The sequence below is a fragment of the Martes martes genome (assembly GCF_963455335.1).
Source record: "Martes martes genome assembly, chromosome: 3".
NCBI classification, from domain to species: domain Eukaryota; kingdom Metazoa; phylum Chordata; class Mammalia; order Carnivora; family Mustelidae; genus Martes; species Martes martes.
Window position 1 is genome coordinate 11,001,084 of NC_137890.1, and position 23,317 is coordinate 11,024,400.

General features: G+C 39.8%; 1 protein-coding gene across 2 annotated transcripts in view; it reads right to left on the reverse strand.

Moving 5' to 3' along the window:
- Window positions 1-23,317, reverse strand: part of CLYBL (citramalyl-CoA lyase) — a 254,413-nt gene that overhangs the window by 79,386 nt on the left and 151,710 nt on the right. For both annotated transcript variants that reach the window (XM_080798211.1, XM_080798212.1), the window contains exon 2: window positions 23,070-23,256. In XM_080798211.1, coding sequence (XP_080654337.1) covers window positions 23,070-23,256 — 187 coding nt within the window. The remainder of the gene's footprint in view (window positions 1-23,069; window positions 23,257-23,317) is intronic.

The following is a 23,317-nucleotide window of genomic DNA, read 5'->3' on the forward strand; positions in this document are numbered from 1 at the left end:
GAGGTGGAAAGCAGAATAGTGGCCCTCAAGGGCTGGAGGGAAGGGAGAAGAGGGAGTTAGTGTTTAATGGGGACATAGTTTCAGTACGGGATAATGACCGAGGATGAAGTTCTGGAGATGGATGGCGGTGACAGTTGTGCAACACTGTAACCATACTTAATGCCACTGACTGTACACTAAAAATGGCTACACAGTAAATTTTATGTTAGGCATATTTTGATGCCACAATTCTAAAAAGGCATATGGTATTAGCATCCCTTCTGGGTCATGTATTAGTAATTTACGAAGCACTTCCCAGAGGCAATGCCTTAGGTGAAGATGAAGAGGACGGGAAACTTTCAGGTATTGTGGCAGACAACATAGAAAGACTGAAAGGCAGGTAAGGCCTTTACGTTCCCTAAAAACTGCACTGTGGCTGCACACATCTCATTACTCTGCCTGCATGAACAGGATCACTCTGGTCATCAAGGGAGAGTGGAAAAAACAATTAGAGGTGAGAGGTCAGTTTGGACAACAAGTGGGGACTGTGGTCATAGGGACAGCAGAGGAGGGACTTTTTTTAAAAAGCTGGAGGGAAATCAGCAAAACAGTATCAATAGGAAAACCAACAGGAAAGCTCTCTGAATATCCACCTACTAGAGTCCAAATCAGAGCTGAACTGGACAGTTCAATGTCAAATCCAGATCTTTGCAAGAGCACTTGGGGGCCAGGTGGTCCAAGTTCCTGCCAGGGGCATTTTGTGATGAGAGCTTGGGAAGGCCTCTGCTTTGTCGATGGGCACTTGCTCTCTCGCATTTATGCACTGCTAATTCTTCCTCAGTTCTTTCTCCTGTTGAGTGAAAATCTATATCTGAGCCATTTGCTGACGGAGTCTGCCCTCATTCTGCCCTGTGAAACAGCACTGAACAATTCCACTCCCTCTCCTCTTTGAAGTCTTTTTTGGTTTTGAATCTTCTTTTCTTTTCTTTAAGATTTTATTTATTTATCTGACAGAGAGACACATCGAGAGAGGGAATACAAGCAGGGAGAGTGTAGAAGGAGAAGCAGGACTCCTGCGGAGCAAGAAGCCTGATGTGGGGCTCGATGCAGAGCTGGATCCCAGGACTCTGGGATCATGGCCTGAGCTGAAGGCAGACACGTAACGACTGAGCCACCCAGGCACCCCTGAATCTTCTTTCTTCAGAATTAACAATGTCCTCAGCATCTTCAACTGCAACTTGTACTCTAGTCTATGGCTCCAAGACCTGAACTCCAGCCATCAGATGTAGTCTGACTAGTACTCTAACCTTCCTTTAGCAGGGCATGTTTTCCAATTAGGACTGTTATTGAACCCCACTGTGATTACAACTATGTATGTCTGACTGCTATGCTAGATTATAAACTACTTGATGTTTCATGTGCAAAGGACCTGGGGGTTATTCATTTCATTATTTATTAATTCAACCTACTGGACCTTCAAGATCAACAAGTGAAACATCTCCTAAATGGAAAAAATATGGTGTATGGTGACAGATAGTAACTACATTTATCATGGGAAGCACTGCACAATCTATAAATTGTCAAATCACTATGATGTATACCTGACATGTAACACTACATGTCAACTACACTTTAATTAAAAAAAAAAAAAAGAACATTTGTCAGGTGTTTTACATACATAATTTCATCTAAGCCACACACCTATCCCATCAGGGCTGGGCACCTAGGTGGCTCAGTTGGTTGAGCATCTGACTCTTAAGCTTGGCTCAGGTCTTGAACTCCTGGTTTGAGTTCAAGCTCCAGGCTGGGTGTGGAGCCTACTTTAAAAAAAAAAGAAAGAAAGAAAGAAAAGAAAAGATAATCAGGGCTAAGTTCACACCTATAAGAAGAATTCAAGCCAATGAATCTGGCTCCAAAGCATGTATGCTTTCCATACAGTTCCATTTCAGTTAGGATATTAGACTCCAGAGAATGGAAAACTCAATTCAGACTGGCTCAACTCAACACCAAGGACACCTGGGTGACAAAGTCCACTGGTAGAGGAGCTTCTCAGCTGGCAAAGCCATCAGCTCAGCAATGTCAAGGATGCCTACTTCTTCTGTACCCACTTCGTAGGTTGCCTTTGTAGTAACTGTAAAACACACCTCTTTGTCACTGTTAGCAGGAAAGAAAGACTGATTCGCCACGGTTTTCTTTTGAGAGCAAGGAAAACTTTCCTAGAAACTTTCACAAGCCATTCTACATCTGTCTACGAAAAGTGACTGCTGGCAACGAAGATGGAAGTGCCCTGTTTTGGCCTAGTCAGACAGCCCTTGAGTCAGAATAGGTTCCCGGAACTCATTGTCTGAAGTTCAGTGTCAGAAAAGGGTGTGTGCAGTATAATTGTGCCACCTCTACCTCCACTGAGAGTTGCATGTGCAGGTCCAGTGCTGGGTGCTGGGGATCCCTGCCCTTATGGGACTTCCAATCTAGTACGAAAGACAAGAAGCACTGTACAAGTGTAAGAGGTGTGATGTGTGTTACCGAAGGGGAAGGACACAGAGCACATGTAGAATACAGTCTGGAAAATCTCTGACTCTCAGTGGTTCTGGAAGGCCTCCTGAGGAAGGATGGTCCTGGGGAGAGTCAGACACTGCTGAGCCGAGGGACGAGTACCTGGGAAAACTGGAGTGGAGAATGAATGGAACAACTCTCATACTGAACCTTACACCCTGAGACATCTATCAGCCAAAGACCAATCATTTGTTTAGTCAGTCATTCACAATGCATTCGTTGTACAAATATCTACCTGCGGCAGCTGAGAAGGTGTACATGTCATCAGTGAAAGGGAAAAAAGAGATGATTAGTTCTGTGAATGAGCCATGCCTTACACTTCACCTCTTTCTCACTAGCCAGCCTTTTGTTTATTTGAACTTCCACTGAAGTGCGGACGACCCCAAAAAGGTGAATTTCAAACCACAGGTGGTATCTTTAATGTTTGAGTGAAGTTTGATTTAAAAAAAAAAAAGAATTTGGAATTATTAAGATGAGGTTTTAAGATTAAAGTCAATTTCAGTTATTTGTGTTCTCTAATTAGGTGTTTTTATGGGTCTGCCCATTTACTTCTGATTTTAAATCTCCCCCAGCATATGTACAAAGTGATAATATCCCAAGAATACATGAGGCACCTAAGTGACTCAGTCAGTTAAGCATCTGACTTTTGGGGCAACTGGGTGGCTTGGTTGGTTAAGTGGCTTCCTTCGGCTCAGGTCATGATCCTAGTCCTGGGATTGAATCCCATGTCAGGTCTCTGCTCAGCGGGGGCCTGCTTCTCCCTCTCCTGCTGCTTCCCCTGCTTGTACATACTCTCTCTCTGTGTCAAATAAATAAATAAATAAATAAATAAAATCTTAAAAAAAAAAAAAAAAGGCATCTGACTCTTGGTTTCAGTTCAGGTCATGATCTCAGGATGGTGAGATCGAGCCCAGCATAGGGCTCCGTGCTCATTGTGGAGTCTGCTCAAGCGTCTTTCCCTCTCTCTTCCCTTCTGCTCCTCCCTCCTGCTCACATGGCATGCTTTAAAATAAATAAAAATCTTAAAAAAAAAAAAAAAAGACAAACGGAGGAGAAAAGAGACAAACTGCTTGACACACAGAATCTGGTAACCAAAGCATATAAATTCAGGGGCACTTGGGTGGCTCAGCTGGTTAAATGTCTGCCTTTGGCTTGGGTCATGATCCCAGAGTCCTGGGATTGAGTCCACATCAGGCTTCCTGAGCTGCTGCTCCCTCTCCCTCTGTCCCCTACCCAGCTTGTGCACACACTCTGTCAAATAAATAAATAAATAAAATGATAAAAAAAGAAAATAGAAAGCATACTATCTAGCCAAAACAGAAGAAAACTAGAAATGAGAAATGAAAACAATCTTGGGACGCTCACAAACAATGTGGATTAAAAACACACTCTTGGGGCACCTGGGTGGCTCAGTGGGTTGAAGCCTCTGCCTTCGGCTCAGGTCATGATCTCAGGGTCCTGGGATCGAGTCCCGCATCGGGCTCTCAGCTCAGCAGGGAGCCTGCTTCCCCCTCTCTCTCTGCCTGCCTCTCTGCCTACTTGTGATCTCTCTTTCTCTGTGTCAAATAAATAAAAATAAAATCTTTAAAAAAAAAAAACACACACTCTTAAATAATTAGTGGGTCAAAAAGGAAATCACAAGGGAAATAAGAAAATACTTTCAAAATAAAAATAAAGAAGAAAATACCATCACATATGGGGTACAGGTAAACAACAGAGAAAAATGCATATAGCTCAACCCCTATATTAAAAAAGACTTTAAGGGACACCTGGGTGGCTCAGTCAGTTAAGCATCTGCCTTCAGTTCAGGTCATGATCTCAGGGACAGAGCCCTGAATCCGGCTCCCTGCTCAATGGGGAACTTGCTTCTCCCTGTCCCACTCCCCCTGCTTGTGCTCTCAGTCTCTCTCTCTCTGTCAAATAAAATCTTTAAGAAATATAAATACATACATACATACATACATACCTCAAGTCAACACCATCATCTTCTATCTTAACGAACTTTTAAGGGGAGCCTATGTGATAGAGTCAGTTTAGCCTCCAAATCTTGATTTCAGCTAGAGTAATGATCTCAGGGTCGTGGGATGGAGCCCCGCATCAGACTCCATGCTCAGCACAATCTGCTTGGATTGCTCTCTCCCTCTACCTTTGTTTCTCTCAAGTGAATGAGGAAATCTTAAAAAAAAAAAAAAAAAAAGGAGAAAAAAGAAAGGAAAGGAAAGGAACTCTTAAAAAGAGCAAAAAAACCCAGAGCAAGCAGAATAAAGGGAATAATAAAGACTAAACATAAATGAGGTAGAGAATTTTAAAAAGAAAGATCAATGAGATCAAATACTGGCTCTTTGAAGATATCAATAAAATTGAAAACCTTTAGTTCAAGTGACCAAGGAAAAAACACCCGATGCCTAAAATCAAGAATGAAAGAAATTATTACCAAACTTACAGAAATAAGAATAAGGAAATACTACAATCCTACCAATAAACTAGGTAACTTAGATAAAAGGGACAAATTCCACATTGGACTCCCTGCTCAGGGAGGAGTCTGCTTTTCCTTCTCCATCTCCCTCTGTCCGTCCCCCAACTCATGGTCTCAATCTCTCTCAAATAACGTGGTGGATCCTGGACGGGGCTACCCAGGTCGAACGGTGGAGGCAGGGCCAGGTTCTCCTCCTCTCACACAAGATCCACCAAGAAAAAGCTCCTGCCCTCTTGTCCCATATACGTTCCTAGACTGACTCTGATTGGTTAATGTCACGTTTTCAGGCCTGGGGCAATCACTGTGGCAAGAAAAATGCAACTCACCGATTGGGTATCCCTTAATATCTGACGGGGAGGGTGGAGCGGGGATAGGGGGGCGGAGCGGGGATGGAGGGGTAGGGCGGGAGGGTGGAGAAATCGGGGAGAGGGGGTTGGCAGGGTGGGGCTGGGAGTGGAAATGAGAAGCCATCCTCTGAAAAAGGAAGAATGGCTGCTCAGTAGCAAATCACAAATGTCTTCTACACCCATTCACATTCTTCCCAGTATTTCCACTCTTACAGGAGACAAAGCCTTAAAATAAAAATCTCAAATGGCTCTCTAATCATGGAGTTGCCAGCACTCGGCTGTGGATGGCATTGCCTCCTCCACCCACCAACCCACCCAGTGACCACCAGACCTGGTGTGTGCACAGGGACATCAGGCCTCTTCTCTGACATAAGCAAACACATGACTGCTTTGCATGTAAACCTCTACAAGAAAACTAGGGTGTCGATGTAATTGATATGCATGTAATTATCACCATTAGTACATGTGGTAGATATGTACAGAATTACCTACCTCAATACCTAATGTGATTGATACCCATGAGATTATCTGCCATGAAGACACACCCTTTCCTGCTTCTAATGCAATTACCTTCCTCATATAGATGGAACTGATGCCCACATGACGACTTGCTCCAGATCCATATGTGATTATGCCTGTGCAATTATCTAACACAATGATATGCCTGTGATTGAACCCATGTGATTATCTGCTAAGATGATACCCATGCAAATGAAAATTGGCAAGTCCTGCAAGCTCTAATAATAACCCTCACCACAAGCCAAAACCAATGGCTAAGACTTAAAGAAAGGTTCTTTAAAAATAAAAAGGCACTTAACCATGTATATCTGTATGTATGTGGTGTGTGTGAGTGTCTATGAGGGAAAGAGACTGAGATTCATCTTTTTGCAGTATTTAAAATTTAGAATAGGGCTATAAAAATGAAAGAAAATAAATGTCAAGGTCATTTTCAGCTCTAGAATTCTCAGATTCTAGGGCCTAATAATAACTGGCGAACTGTTACTGATTTCACATGAAGTAGCAAAGTATTTATTCCACCACCGATTTGTGTTTTCGTTCACAGACTTTGGTTCCTGGTGACTTTTTTACCTTTGGGTGACCGCATAAGGAAACCAGGAGTAGAAAAGTACTGATGTAAATAATCACATACAACTGAAGGTACAGCATCCACATTTAAATCAGCAAGGCCCCATTTCCAACCCCAGAGCACGTGCCATTATTACAGACAAGGCCACACTCAGCTGTTCTTCCAGCCTCCACTGCTCCTCTTAAAAGAAACAGTCTAAGTAATAGCATGTTTGGTCATTTATCTCGCTCTTTTTTCCCAATTCGCTCTTCTGACTTTTGAGAAAAGCATGTAATATCCCCATAGAATTTGATGATTTTCTTTGTTATTGTCAAAAAATGCTAATCCATGAAGAGAACCTTTCTGGGTAATGTTAATTCAGCTGCCTGTTTTATAATAGGATTATGTTTTCCAGGATTTAAAAATCCCACTTGTTAGCTACCAAATAGACTTCTACAACAGCTATAAAATCGAATTTAATCCCTATTGGCATTAACAAAATAGCTGAGGTACAATTCATGTCTAACTACACTTAACATCCTACAACCTCCAATAAATATATAACATTTCTTTTGAAGTTATAAAAGGAAACTGTTCAGTGGATAACCAGTCTCGTGGGTCCAATCATGCAGTATCTCTAAGGCAGAACAAATGTTGTTTACATACAGTAAGGGCTACGGGAAAAATTTATTTAAACAGATTAATCCATGTTTACATGTATTAATGCTCCCTTTTCCATCATGCAAATTCAAGTTAAAATGATCTTCATTTCTCTCATTTTAAAAATAGTTATGGGGGATTAAAGAATCTAATTAGGTTCAAATAAATTTCAGAATAGAACACTACGACAAACTTGAGGTAGAGGCTAATATTATATTTCACTTTTCAAAGGGGAGGGCATTTTTTGGAGGGCGGGTAAAGGTAAGGGAAGGAAAAGGGCCACCAAAACAATCCCGTGAACCAGTGAGAGTGGCAAGCAGATTCCCTTTTGTCTTTGACTCTTCATTCCTGTATCATCCTCTCTTCGAAAATGGAGTTGAGTTGGCACTAAAGGGACTTCTGGGAATGCAAAATTCAACTGTGGTGAGACAGAGACATATTTGTCCTCCCACCCTCCCTCCCCTCCTCCTTCAGACAGGTGACTCCGGAAGCTTATGTAGGCCAGATGGGAACAAAGATATGCTGGCAAATACTGTTTCAAGATGAAGGAGAAGAAAATAAGGAGGCTGACATGTAACATATCAAAGAATATTCAGGCACTCGGAAGTTGAACATGAATCTCAGGGCAGTCCAACCTCTTTAAAGATGCAAATTGCAGTCAAACACAGAAAACAGTAGGGTTCTGTTTATCCTTTCACAAAGGGTGCAAACTGCTAATCAGGCTCCATTGCTGGGCTGGCTACTTTGTTTATCAATAAACAGGAAGACAGTTAGACTATAATTTTCCTGCCTAGTACTGGTAGCCAAAAGGAAATGCTGGCAGCTTGGTAGTACTGAGTTCCAGTTGCATCAAAACCCAATTATTATTGTAATAATGTATGGGTGTTTGCAAGTTGCACAGGCGCGCTACACATGTCCACAGAATCATGTGAAACATATTGGCAGAGAATGAGCTTGGTGATACATGGACTAAGGGGAGCTGTCAAAATAGGCTGGTCCTCCAAGAGCTCAGCTGTGTAATGTTGTTTAAAAACACACACACACGCTGGAGGAGTTAACATGGCAGATATGGAAATCTCCTACATGTTCATACGACACAACAAAAATATGGATTTTTGACAAAAATCAAACAACAAATAGGCTTCAAATGGGAAATTTGGCTGGAATATGTTAAAATTGCCACTACAAACTGCTACCACAGAGTGCTCATATACCTTCTAAAAAAGGCATTCAAAGTTATTTCATGTAAACAGGAACTACCTTCCTGAGATACTATAAAACCCCAAATCTCAAATATAGCACAAGCTCCCATATCTGACGTAAAACAAAAGTTCAATCGTACATGTGTTTAGGCATTCAAATTATCCAAATCATGACCTTAGGGCTTTGTTTCATTTGTCTGTACCGACGCAGCTATAAGAGATTAAGATGCATTCCAAACTTAACATAACTTCCAAGATGGGGCATGACAAATATAAAACACAAAGAGAGTATATTTTCCATAACACTGTGTTTCTTTTCTTTTTTTTTTCAGATTTTAACAGATTTACAGTGCTTCTATTAATGCTGAAATAGTACATATTTTAATAAGTTTTTATATTGATCACACGTAATTCATTTATTCATCAAATGTTTGCTGAGTACCTACTATGTACCAAGCACTATGGTAAGCTGTAGGGGATGCATGGGCACCCTCTTCACTTAGCTGAGTCTACCAGGAAAGCAGATGTGGAACAAGTCATTACATTAAGGTGTAATGACTGTTATGATGAAGTAAGTCAGCTGCTCTTTTTCTGTGCACCCAACCAGTCTTCACTGCTGTGTCTGGCTCTCCAAGATGCCAAACCACAGCACCTTCCTGGCAACTTGAGATAGGGAACTATAGCTCACTTCTGCTTGGACAAAACTTGAGCAAGTGAAAATTCGGTAAGTTCTGTATGGCTCTGATAATAACTCTCATTAGTAAGTGTAGTGACCACAGTGAAGCTCTAGGGTATAAAGATTCCCCATTTACCAGCTGTGTGACTTTGGGCAAATTTGTTAACCTCTCTGTATTCCATTCTCCTTATCTGTCAATGAGAATAACAGCACCTCTTTCATAGAGTTGTTGTGCGTATGAAATGAGTGAATCCATGCAAAGCATTTAGATGTAGTGCTGACATACCGGAATAGTCTAAATGGTCTCTAGTATAGGTCCTACACCACCTTCAGCACCACGGTCAGCTCCAAGGCTCACTACAATTAAGACAGATGCCTGAAAGAATGATTGTAGATAACTGCCTTTGGCCCAGGAATGGACCAAAATTCAAAATCCAGGGAGACCCCAGGAAGGAGTTGGGATGACCCTCTGACCCTCAGAACTGAAGGCTGATACGTGCAATATGACTCCAGGGGAAATGTGGAAAAGCAAGTCACACAGAAACCAGCCCTGAGGGAGGGAGATCCTGACCAATGGGAGGTCTTGATCTATTTCTCCCTAACCTGTTTATATCTTGACTCCAAACTTGGGTATTCCATACCCACTTCAGGCTCTTTTGCTTTGACAGCCTATTTGGAAGTTCTTCTGTTTATTGGCCCAATTTTCTACTTTCCTTCCGCTATGCATCTAGCCATCCATAGCTCTAAGAAAGAGAAGCTCTTGACACTCTTGCCCTGTACCAGTTGCATCAGGCCATCAGCCTTCTCCTGCCACTATGGAAGGCAATTAGACAATGTATAAGAAAGGCTTAGTAGAATAGCCTATTGGAGCTCAATCTGGCTTCATTCTTCTACCCTGGGAGGCTCCAAGAATTCATGTTTTACTGGGAAAACTTGAGGCATCTTTGGGAAGCCTACTTTCATCTCAGGCCAGCTCCCTGGCTCATCTTTCTCTCTAGGCTTTTCCTCTTCTGACACATGTCAAGGAAGGTTTTTTTGGCCTAGTTATCTGGAGCTAATCAATACTTTTCCCAAAAATATGTGCTTCTTTGACTAGATTTGGGTGGAAATTCAAGGCACAACTGCTAACTTTTGCAGGTTAATTTATGACCACTGAATAACTAGCACAATTGCATAAAATGGGAAAAAGTTGCAAAAAACATATTTGAAACATGGTGTAGCTTTATTAGAAAGGCAGGCTATGCCTTGGGTTAGTTCTTTACTTGACATCTGCCTCTGACAAACCACACTTTACTTTTCCCATTAAAACACCATCTTCCCCAACCTACACAGCCAGTATAGAACAAGAATTAAATGATCATCATCCTGAGAAGCTCTGATGTATTTAAAAATACATGGCAAAAGTGTATTATTTCTTAATAATCTCTCTAGATCAAAATGTTAAATAATGCCTTAAAATACACCCACTAATTTATTATTGAAAAAATGGTGGTATTTAATACTTATACATTGTGGCTACAAAACTTGAAAAATGTACTATTCTTTGGTACCAAGTATGTTGTGTTGCAAAATTTCATGCTGTATGCCCTTCATTTTGGTGGTGGCTATCTTTTATGACAGAGATTTAGCTAACTGAAGCCTCCTGGGCTTATTTTGTGGAAATCACCCGAGGTCCCTTGATTTAAAAAAAAAAAAAAAAAAGGAGATCTTAATTGGTAGCTAAATTTGGCATAGGGCAGTTTAATGATTTTCACTATAGATTCCAAGTTATTTCTCACTTCATTTTGGAGGAAATGACTATAGTTTCTACTTTTATAAAGTTTCAGCTCATTTAAGCTGGGTTCCTTTCTTTCTATCTTAATTTTGAGCTGGAGCTCAAAGATCTGTTCTAGGCTTGGGCTTTCCATAGTCAGGTATATCATCTTATAGATCATACTGTCATACTTAATTGGATTCCTGGGAATTGCAGGAAAAGAAATAACTGGCGATTTGAAGCCTGCATTTCTTTGTAAAGAGATTTTGTTGAGCTCATTAAATGGAAATTGCTGACTATTATGACCCTAATAAAGATATCTGAATCCTTGCATTAAAAAGGACCCTGTTTTGAAGAATAAAACAATGAGGGGAGAAAAGGTCAGGGTTTGGGGGGGGGGGAGGTTAAAGCAATTACTCCACAAAAGGGGAAAGGTTATTTAAGGGTATGAATGGATTGATAAAAGACTGAAAACACTTTACCACTTTTATGAAAACCTGGATAGGTTTTTATATCAAAACCTTTAAGGATCAAAAAGACCTTGCAGAGTTCCTAAGCACAGTTCAGCTTTCCATACTGTTCCAAAAAGACTCACAGATACCCCAATTCCTATTGAAGAAATCTCCCAAGCTCTTAAGTCTTTTAATAAAGGCAAGGCCCCTGGGAGAGGAGCCTTCCATCCCAATTTCACACCCCTATTGAAGAGGAGTTAGCTCCCCACGCCCCTGTATACATTTAATCATTCACTGCACGTCAGTTAGCTTTCTCCCTGTAGGGAGAATACACCTCACTACCCTGCTAATTTATTTCAACCAAAGTAACAGTACAGAAGTATTTAAAATTTAGCTAAATGGATTTGTGTGTGCATATGGTAAGTACAAATAGGGGTTTAGTGTCTATGTACTTGTGTGTGTGTGTGTATGCACGCACATGTGTTCATTTTAGAAGCCAAATGAGAGAGCACAAATTAGAATACATGTGTTCAGGGTAAAAAAGGATCTTCTATCTGTATGACAATTAAAGGCATTACAGGGGAACTCAAGAGTTAACTGCTTAAAATGATGAATGTCAGGAAATCATATTCATATTTATCAGTTGATAATAAGCCAAAGGCCTTGACTGACATTTGGTTTGTCTTTTCTTTTTTTCTTTTGCTTTTCTTCTCTCCCTCCCTCCCTCTCTGTCTCTTTCTCCTTCCTTCCTTCCTCCTTTCCTTTCTTTTTCTCCCTTCCTTCCCTTCTTTTCCTTCCTTCCTTCCTTTTTCTTGAGAGAGAAGAGAGTGTGTACCCATGAGTGGGGAGGAGGAGCAGAGGGAGAAAGAGAATCCCAAGCAGGCTCCATGCCCAGCACCAAGCCTAACTCGGGGCTCAATCCCATGAGATCATGATATTTGGTGTTTCTTAATGAGCTACTCATACTCACAAATGCAGTGACTCTAGGGTTCCACAGTCTGACAGGTAACAAGGAATGCTTTCTGTATTAATGTTTGTGAAGAGTACTTAGAAAGTGGCTCGCAGCTGGGGATGCAACTGCGCTTCCCTTGCCTGTGCAGTGTTGCCTCCAGTTGTTGACTCCTTCACAACGACTAACCTTCCTTTAGGCCTCACATGTGTACTATATCCAAAGTGGATAGAGGGAGCAGAGGCATTCGAAGAACATGGTCTCATGGAATGATCCTATGGGACTTACGAAGCAGGGCGATTGCTTAGAAGGGAAATGGCTCCCTCTTGCTTTTTGTGATGGTGGGCAGCTTTGACAAGATGGTCCCTCTGGCAGCCCTAGATCCTCTGCCAAGCAGAGCAAATGGTGGGGAAAAGAGCTGCTCTTCCAATCCCCACAAACCAGGGGCTCCCCTTGACACTCTGCTAAGGGAAGCTCTGTGACAGTCCTCCTCCTGTTTCCCACAATGAAGAATATCATTGTAAATGGGTCTTTCTCAGGACCCAGACCACAGCCTAGCTCTCCCTTATTCTAATCATTCCCATGGGGCCCAGGCCCTCACGGGAAGATCTACCTTCCTCTACTATTTTCCTACTCCCTCTCTGCCAAGAAAGTTAATGCAAAGTAAAAATTTTATTTTATTGCTTAGCTACTCAAGAAAGATAATCTCTTCTCTGGTTTCCTAAGAAAAAATAAGTAAGATATTCCTTTTCTTGGGACGCCTGGGTGGCTCAGTTGGTTAAGTGGCTGCCTTCGGCTCAGGTCATGATCCCAGCGTCCTGGGATCGAGTCCCACATCGGGCTCCTTGCTCCACAGGGAGCCTGCTTCTCCCTCTGCCACTCTGTCTGCCTGTGCTTACTCTCTCTCTCTCTGACAAATAAATAAATAAAATCTTTAAAAAAAAAAAAAAGATATTCCTTTTCTTTTTTTTTTTTAAGATTTTTATTTATTTATTTGACAGAGAGAGAGAGACAGTGAGAGAGGGAATACAAGCAGAAGGAGTGGTAGAGGGAGAAGCAGGCTTCCCACTGAACAAGGGAGCCCAACGTGGGGCTCAATCCCAGGACCCCAGGATCATGACCTGAGCCGAAGGCAGATACTTAATGATTGAGCCACCCAGGCACCCCAAGTAAGATATTCCTAAGATAGTTGTCTCAAGCCCCTCAGTGTTAAGAAATCTGTGAGGGAAGTAGAGAGAAAAAGTGGTGGGTTTTTTTTGTGTGTGTTTTTTTTTTTTTTGGTTTGGTCTCTAGAGTCTTTTATTTGTCTACCATTTTAAGAAAGAGGTTAAAAAAAAAATAGCAAAATTGGCAAACTCCAGCACATTTAGAACTAAAACCTACCTATGTCAATATATTACCCTCTGAGAGTCAAGAATCTAAGGTATGAATCAATACCAGTGAACCCCGGAATTGCAAGGAGACTTAAATTAATGCATCAGACCTTTGGCCAGAAGTATAGTTAAGACAACGGCTCTTTAAGTATTTATCAGACACTCATACAGTGCTTAAAGAGGGGGATAATGAGGCACACAGAAGTGGAGTAATTTGCCCAGGGGCACACTATTAGGACAAGGTGTTATCAGAACCTACACAAAGGCAGCTTGGCTCCAGTATCTGCATTCTTGATACAAATTACTTTCCTCTGTGCAAGAGATATCTTAAGGAACATACATCTATTCTCCTAAATTTTCTACTCTTTATTCTTTTAAGAACAATACCACTGCTTAAAAAAGTATTTCTATAGCACTTGAGAGTTTATGAAGTGCCTTTCTATTTGAGCCTCACAGCTAGTCCTGTGGTGGCCAGTGCAGGCTGCATTATCACCTATCTCATGGGACACAGAAGGAAACAGAGGCTCCTGAGATTATAGACTCAAGTTTCTTGGTTAGATAGTATTAAAACTGGGAAATTTAAATAGACTTTCTGTTGTCAAGTCCACTGAACTGGGTTCCTGGTACCAAATCAAGGTGCCCACAAGTGACATCCCAGATTTTATTACCTTAGGTTCCCATAGAAAAGCCTTCCTTGAATTATAATTCAGAGTTCTTCCTTTGGCTTCCTGAAGGGTAAGTGTAAGACCCCTCATGACCATAAACTCCTAACACATCCCATTACTTATAAATCAAATTAGAAAAAAAATGGTATCACATTCATTTAAGTTGCCCTTGCCCTTCAGAAGGGATCTTTATCTCAGAAATTATTACAGGGGATCAGAAGACATAAGGAGACATTTCTCCAGGAAGGTGAAACATAAAATACTGGATGCTTCTGAACATATTTAGAAAAGATTTAGATAATTAGTGAAGAGGTAAGTTTTGACTAACCAAATACAAAACAAACTCAGGGGAAAAAAAGATAATTATGAACTCCCAGGGAAACAACAGGTTGGCAGGGGGAAAAAAAAAAGGTAATCAGCTTATTACTACATAGTTAATCTCTAAATAGTTTTTACTCTGAATACTAATCTTATCAAAGTTATATAAAATTTTATTGGATGATTGAGGGATGTGGAAATTCACATATAACAGTGAGGTTGGTGGTGGGGTAAATCCGATAGCAAGGAATCAATATCATACCTGAAATTGCAAAAATAATTCAACAAGTGTATCACTTAGAGATAGGGGAGTTATTGCCACAATAGTAACTTGAAGAGATAAAAGGGACTGTGTTTGGAGGGGAGAAATGATGTTTAGGGGCTGCTTCATCTCATAACTATTTGACTCTTTATGTATAAATATGAATTTTAGACTATTCTTTTTAAGTTTATAATTTAAAAAAAAATTCTTAAAGGATAGGTATTTTACTTTGGCAATGTGGCAAACCACATTCTCTAAAGGGCCATCCAACCATAAAATGGACACATTTCAACATAAGTACTTTTTACTGCCTTGATAGGCTCATAAGAACATAAGGCCAGTGTAAGACAACAACATAAAATGGAGTTGACTTCTGATTTATGAAGGATCAGAAAAATAAGAAAGCTTGGACCTAAATACCTATATCAGGCCTGGTATCTGGATCCTAAGCTTGAGATTACTGAAAGGTTGGGGGAGAACAAACTAGACTCCAAATTAGTAATATCCCTGACTATAGCAGGAGCAAACACAAATTCTTGGAGGAAAACCTTCCCATTCTAAGCCTTTGGGATTTCCAAGAATTAATTCTAATTAATATGGGTTCATAAGTATGAGTCAGTGAACAACAAAAAATGATTTAAAGGCAAAAATAATTGAAATTGGTGGTGCCTGGTTGGCTCAGTCAGTAGGCATCCAACTCTTGATCTCAGGATCATGAGTTCAAACCCCACATTGAGCATGGAAACTACTTAAAGAAAAAGAAATAACTGAAACTGTCAGATTCAGAATCGACCAAGTAGATATGAAAAAGGTCAAGAGAACTTCTAGATATGAAAAATATAGCAATTAAAATACAAAGCTCAGAGGATAGGTGAAACAGATTAAACACAATTGAGGAGAATGAAAAAAGTGTTGGCCAGATATGAAAAACTAACCAGCAGTGTAGCACAGACAAGAAAACAGAAAATGTGAAAACATACTAAGAGACAGGGAGAACATAATGAAAAGCTCCTAAATAAGTCTACCTGGCATCTCTGAAGGAAAGAATAGAAAGAATGGAATAGAAGCAATACCTGAATTGTTAATGGTAGAAATTTTATAGAACTGATTAAAGACACGAATCCACAGATACAAGAAAAGCACTGCGTACTAAGTAAAGGAAGGAAAAGGAGAAACAAGGGAAGGAGGAATAAGCCAACACCCAGTCAATATTTTCTTAAGATTTTATTTATTTACTTATCTCTTTGAGAGTGTGTGTGGGGGGAGAGGGAGAAAGAGAATCTCAAGCAGACTCTACACTCAGTGTAGAGCCTGACACAGGGCTCAATCTCATGACCCTGAGATCATGACCTGAGCCAAAACCAAGAGTCAGGTGCTTAACCAACTGAGCCACCAACATGCCCCAACACAGTCAATATTTTAGTGAAACTTCAGTACACCAAATAAAAGAAGATCTTAAAAGCAGCCAAGGAAGAAAAGGCAAGTAACCTTGCTTGTAGACTGACAACAGAGTTCCCAACAGCAATAATAGAAACCAAAAGACAATGAAGTAATGTCTTCAAAGTTTTGAGAGAAAATAACTGTCAGTCCAGATTTCTCTACCTAGCCAAACAACAAAGACATTTTCAAACAAATAAAAACTGAGTTCACCATCAACAAAACTTTGCTATTGGGGAAACTCTGAAGGAGGCACGTCAGGAGAAAGAAAGATGACCCCAGGGAGAAGGTCTGAGGTGTAAAAGAAGAAATAATGAGCAAGTTAAAGAAGTGATAAAATATGTAGGTCAATCTAAATAAATGCTGTATATATAAAATAATGATAGCAATGATACAAAATTTGTGAGATTAAAAAGAGAAAATTGGAATAGTAGGCAAAAGTAACATCGATTACAAGGGAGAGCACTGGATTTAAAGTTTTCTAAAACTCTTGTGTTGTCCAGGAAGAAGGTGCAGGTTAACTTTAGCTTTGTTAAGTATACTGGTAATATTTCAAGAGTAATCAATAAAAGTTAGAAATACAGTCATCACTTCTAAACTAAGAGGGGAAAACATGGACTAAGAAAAACCAAAAAAGTCAAATAATCTCTAAAAGGCAGAAAAGATGAGAAAAAAATAACATAGAAAGATGAGAAAAATAGGGCAAAAAATAACGGTCTATTTAAATCTAAACATATCAGTAATTACATTAAAAGTAAGTGGTGGGATGTCTGGCTTGCTGTCAGTGGAGCATGCGACTCCTGATCTTGGGGTTACGAGTTCAAGCCCCACACTGGGTGTAGAGATTACTTAAACAAAAAAATAAAAAGTTTAAGTGGATTAATGTTCCAGTTAGAAGACAGAGATTGTCCACATAGGTATGAAATTTTAAAAAACAATAGGAGACATATATGAAACATAAAGATATGGACAAGTTGAAAGCAAAAGGCTAAAATAATACACTGGGCAGGTGCTAACCAAAAGGAAGCTGGTGTATTCATATCAGACCACAGAAACTTTAAAGCAAAAACATTTTAGTGCATAAGATTAAATGATTCAATATACAGGGAGGATATAGTAATTCTGAATTTGTAGACATCCAATAACATAGGCTCAAATACCAGCAGAAAAAATTGATAGAACTACAGGGGGGAAATTGGCAAATTATCCAATGGAGGCTAAATTTCAACTTGCCTCTCAATTACTGATATATCAAGCAGATAAAAATCAGTAAAGATTTGGGTATTTGAATAATATAATTAACAAGATTGGTCTATTGGAAAAATATACAGAACTCTGGTCTAGTAAACAGAAAACTACATATTCTTCTTAAGCGCACATGAAACATTTACAAAGATGGCTCATGTAAAGCAAAACTCAACACATTTCTAAAAATCAGCATTATTCAGATCACATTCTTTGACCATCAATCGACTAAGCTAGAGGTCAGCAATTAAAGAATAAACGAGAAATCTCTCCTATGCTTGAAACTTCGCAAATGCAAAGTTCTTACTACTCAAACTGTGGTCTGTGGACCACTGGTCCACAAACTCTGACCATGACCATGACACTAGGAGGTACATATGAAACGGGGAGTTATGAATTTAGAAACATCTATAGTATTTGACATTGTTGTGACATCTAAGCAGCATTTAATTTTTCTAAAAATTCTTTTTTTTTTTTTTTTTGGTATTTTATAAGTGTTAGTTAGCAATAGATTAGAAGTGCTTAAAAAAAAAAAAACAAAATAAAAGGGTGCCTGGGTGGCTCAGTGGGTTAAAGCCTCTGTCTTCGGCTCAGGTCACGATCCCAGGGTCCTGGGATCAGGCCCGGCATTGGGCTCTCTGCTTGGCAGGGAGCCTGCTTCCTCCCCCCTCTCTCTCTCCCCTGCCTCTCTGCCTACATGTGATCTCTGTCTGTCAAATAAATAAATAAAAACAAAAACAAAAACAAAATAAAGTAACAACAAATAAAAAATAACCAAATCGTTTCTTTACCACAGAGAGCTTGGCATGCACTCTCTGGAAGCTCCTGGATTAAGCAAGAGATCAAAATGTAAATTAAAAAAAGCTTAGAACCAGGGCACCTGGGTGGCTCAGTCAGTTAAGCGTCCGTCTGACTTGTGATTTTGACTCAGGTCATGATCTCCTGGGTTGTGAGATAGAGCCGTGCCCCATCCTCCTCATCAGGCTCCTCACTCAGCAGAGTCTGGGTGGGATTCTCTCTCTCTCCTTCTATCCTTCTCCCAATTCATGCACATATGCACTCACTCTCTCAAATAAATAAATCTTTGAAAAAATACTTAGAACCAAATGAGAATAAGAAATACATGTTCTTATAGACCTATCTGCTTAGATTACAATTTTTTACTTTTTGCCTGTCTCATCACCAGCCTTTGAGTCCTCTGTGTTGGGGACCATGCAATCATCTTTGTTCCCCTCCATCTTGCCACAGTGCCTGGTTGAGTAGATACTCAATATTTATTTAGATACTGAGTATTTAAATTTACATATTTAAGCTTAAATATTAAATACATTTAAATATTTACTTATATGTTTTTTCAACTAAAATAGCAGCCCTGGAATTCTATCTCTATTTATCCCACTCCTACTTTCTTGGCCCCACCCAAGTATCATGGAGATTCACCAGAAATCTGCATTACTTGGCTTATTTTCACTGTGTCCCAGCAAGCAGTGGCTTATGCAGTCCTGTAGCTCCTCTTGGATTTAACAATGAAAAGGAAAAGATAAAAGGGGAGTAGAGACTCTCTTTTCATCATCCATACTTGGGAAGGTGAGCTGGTAGTGCCATGACATGAAGGAACTACTTAAACACAAATTGGATTAGCAGGACAGGATTAGAGCCTGCTGGAAGGTATTATACACTTATAAACTGCTCTATGGAAACTCCTTTTGTTTTCATTACAAGTCCATACACCACAGTGTCAATCAAATGAAATATTGAATGAGTCTACTAATAAAAAAAAGAAATAAAATGAGATGTAAAATGAAGCAACTTAAGTTTTAATAGTGCCAAGGAAGTTGATTAGACAATAATAGTACAGTTTAGCAAAACTATAATTAGAACATCTGAAACAAAAAAAAGGAGAACATCTGAAACAAGTTTTATTATGGATTTCTTCTTAAGAAATAAGCTCCCTAGGGGCGCCTGGGTGGCTCGGTGGGTTAAGCCGCTGCCTTCGGCTCGGGTCATGATCTTGGGGTCCTGGGATCGAGTCCCACGTCGGGCTCTCTGCTCAGCAGGGAGCCTGCTTCCCTCTCTCTCTCTCTGCCTGCCTCTCTGTCTACTGTGATCTCTCTCTGTCAAATAAATAAATAAAATCTTTAAAAAAAAAAAAAAAAAAAAGAAATAAGCTCCCTAAAAATGGTCTGTACTCCATCTTGTTCATCAAGAAGACTAATAATTCAATAAGAAATAAGATTAAAAGGTGACTTTAACAAAGAAAAACGGAATATATGTGCAATATGTGAGAAGTTTCAGATGTATCTGGTCATTTCAAATGAACTGAAGTCCCTAGGTCTAAACAATCCCAGGACACTCAAAGAATCTGCGGAGGTGGACACAGAGCTCCCATCAGTAATCTTTGAGAAACCATGGAGTACACAAAGGTGACAAAAGAGAAAAGCCAAGGTACAAACTTGCCAAGAAAGGGGGAAAAGTTTAATTATGGGATTATGCAGATAGGTGACTTGAGGCTGATTCCTGGCAAAAATTCTAGGAGATTCAAATCTTAGTTCTATATTTAATAGCACTGTGACCTTGGACATAGCTCAAAATTGCTGTGAGGATTAAATGAGATAATATATTAAAAGCATTTAATATAGCACCTCCTACATAGAAAAATCTGGTAAATGGTAGCTGTTACTATTTTTCTATCTCCAGCACTTCAAAATGAAGATGTTAATAACTAGGTACTGATATGGGTTCTTCAAGATCAAGTCTCATCTGCTTAACCTCATTTTTCTAGCAAGGTTTAAGTGCAGGGGGAGAAGGTATTTCTAGGCATGTAAATTGGGATGGTATCTTTATTTTGAAATGGCATTAGATAAAAAATTTCTTGTAATATCTTTATGAAAAGACTGGATTTTAGAAGCGTTAAGTGACTGAATAACCATACTCACAGTATTGATTCATGAAACTGACTTCTCCATGCCTCAGTTTCAATCTGTAGAAATAGTGTAATAATAGTAGTACCTCACTGGGTTGTTATACAAATTAAAGCCCTAAGAACAGTGCCTGGCATTTAGTCAGCACTATACACATATAACATGAATAGAAGCTTTTAGCTGCATGCTTGCACAGTACTTGGCTCCAACCTCTTCAAAGTTTCCATCAGAAACTTGTTAAATTTTCATAGGATATACTAGTCAAATTCTCAAATGCTATAAATGATGAATGATGAAATCAAAATCCAAAAAGACCTTGATAAATAAGGGCTATGAAATAAAATATATGAGATAAAATTAAGTCCGAGATAGAGATTTTAAAGAAAAATTTTTTTTACAAGTCCAGCAATTAATGGAAAGTTTAACTGCATTAAGAACTGGAGTGTTGGGGCGCCTGGGTGGCTCAGTGGGTTAAAGCCTCTGCCTTCGGCTCAGGTCATGATCCCAGGGTCCTGGGATCGAGCCCCGCATCAGGCTCTCTGCTCCGTGGAGAGCCTGCTTTCTCCTCTCTCTCTGCCTGCCTCTCAGTCTACGTGTGATCTCTGTCTGTCAAATAAATAAATAAAATCTTAAAAAAAAAAAACAAAAAAACCTGAGTGTCCTTTAGGGTATTTGGGTGGCTCAGTGGGCTGAGCCTCTGCCTTTGGCTCAGGTCATGATCGCAGGTCCTGGGATGGAGTCCCACATCGGGCTCTCTGCTCAGCAGGGAGCCTGCTTCCCGCCCCGCCCCCTGCCTGCCTCTCTGCCTACTTGTGATCGCATCCTCTGTCAAATAAATAAAATCTTTAAAAAAAAAAACAAAGAACAACTGGAGTGTCCTGATGAAGACACTGTCTGGATAGGAATGCAAAGATGGTGGGCACAGCTGGCCCATCATGAATTCTTTCTTCCCCTTTCCTTCCTTAGCTTCCTCGTAAGTAGAGGCACTGGGTAGAAGGATGAACTTGAGATCACAAGTGAACAATAAGGAAATGTGAAGCAAGAATGGACCATATTTCCAACTTATCTGGGTGGCAGGAAACATCCTCCAGTGGATATGGGAAGATAGCCTCAAGATTTGTGAAGAAATATAATTAGAAGTTTATCAGGGTACCTAATGGCTCACTGTGCTACATGCTAAATAAATTCCCCTCTAATCATGATTATTACAGGATTTATCTAATCTATTTCCTATAGGAAATCAAGCTACTCCCAGGCATTTTATCTAACTTTTTCCTCATAATAATCCCTGTCCCTGACAAAAGAAGATTTTGTCATCCCACAGTATAGATAAGAAATTGAGGCAAAGAAGTAAAGTGAATTGCCCTGGGTCACAAAGAAATGAAATTACAATTTAGTATCTAATCTTAGAGTGCACTACATGAGTTTTGGAAGGGAGCATACTGGAAGCACATTATATCCTTCAAGAAAAGGCCTATTTACCTTAATCTCTGGGAAAAAGAAGATTAATTGTATTTTCCTTGGGGCATGCCAAAGATGTCGAGGAGACGTTTTAGATTCCACATGCTTCTTCTAATCCTTTTCCAAATACTTGGAAAGTCTTGATTTGACCATTAGGAAGATGCTGGAAGTTAACTTTTTCTTTTTTAATTAAGGCAAATATTTGTTTGCTAGACCCTCCAAGGAAAGCAATTAATCAAGAAAGCTATATAGTACAGCCATGCTATTTCAGATCACTTAAGACAAAGTGTCCAGATAGGCATAAATCCAGATGGTCAGCTCCCTCTGTCCCCAGCCCTACAATCTCTTCCCAGACAACCTCACTATCTAGGGACTAGACAGAAGAAGGTCAACGAAAAACATGTTTTTAACTTAAAAAGTTCCATGCAGACATAAATTATTGTTATAATGATTTACACCTAATTATTTCACCTAATTACAGAAGAAATCCATTTTCATTATAAAAACCTGGAAAATGAAGTTAAGCAAACCAAAAAAGCACCCATTATGCCACCACCCAGTAAGAACATTTTGTACCTGTTTGCAATGGATATTTTTTAAGGCTTAGTTCTCTGGTCAGGCCATGAGGAAATCAGCCAAAAGCTGCAACCTTAAGGTTCTGCAGGTAGTTTTCCTTAAACTAAGTATGGAAAATGGTGACTTCTTTGTAGAAGTTGTTTATTTTCTTGGCACTTGTCCCAGAAGAGATAAGGCCATTTCTCTATATTAAAAAGAAATAAATTCCTGAGGCACCTGGGTAGCTCAGTCAGTTGAGCATCAGACTCTTGGTTTCAGCTCAGGTCTTTATCTCAAAGTCATGAGTTCAAGCCCTGCATTGGGCTCCAGCATGGAGCCTACATAAAAAAAGAAATAAATTCCTGGCTGCATCTTACTGGTCTAAAAAACTTACATCACAATTCTCAGATTAACTCATTTAGCCAAACTGATAAATTGCATAGCCAAAAAGGATTGAGTGTCTCTTTATTAATATATGTACACAGTCACATATACTGAAGGTCATGATTTTAAGTATATTTTGGCTGCGTTCTTCCTTTCTCTTGGAGAAAAGAGACACACACACAGAGAATCGAGAGGAAGGCTGGTTCAAGAATATATTAGTAACCAACAAAAGGTGACTATGGTAGAGTCTTTTCAACTAGTAAACCATGCTTCAAGATAGCACCAAGTATCAATCCATTTCTTTTTCCCATCCTAAGTGCAAATCATGCCATTACCTTTTTGTTCATTGCCACACCATCCTCGCAGTCAAGCACTGCACAATCTACATTCAGGGAGGGAATCTTCTTTATTTTCTTTTCATCATTTCCAGGTACGTAGAGCACAGCCCTCCGTGGAATGTACCTGTGATGGGATGAGGAACTATATCCAAGCCTGGGCACATCAGCTGCCAGAAATGGTTTCCTGCAGGAGACATAACTGGGGTTAGTCTAGAATAGAATCTATTCACAAACTTTTGAAAAAC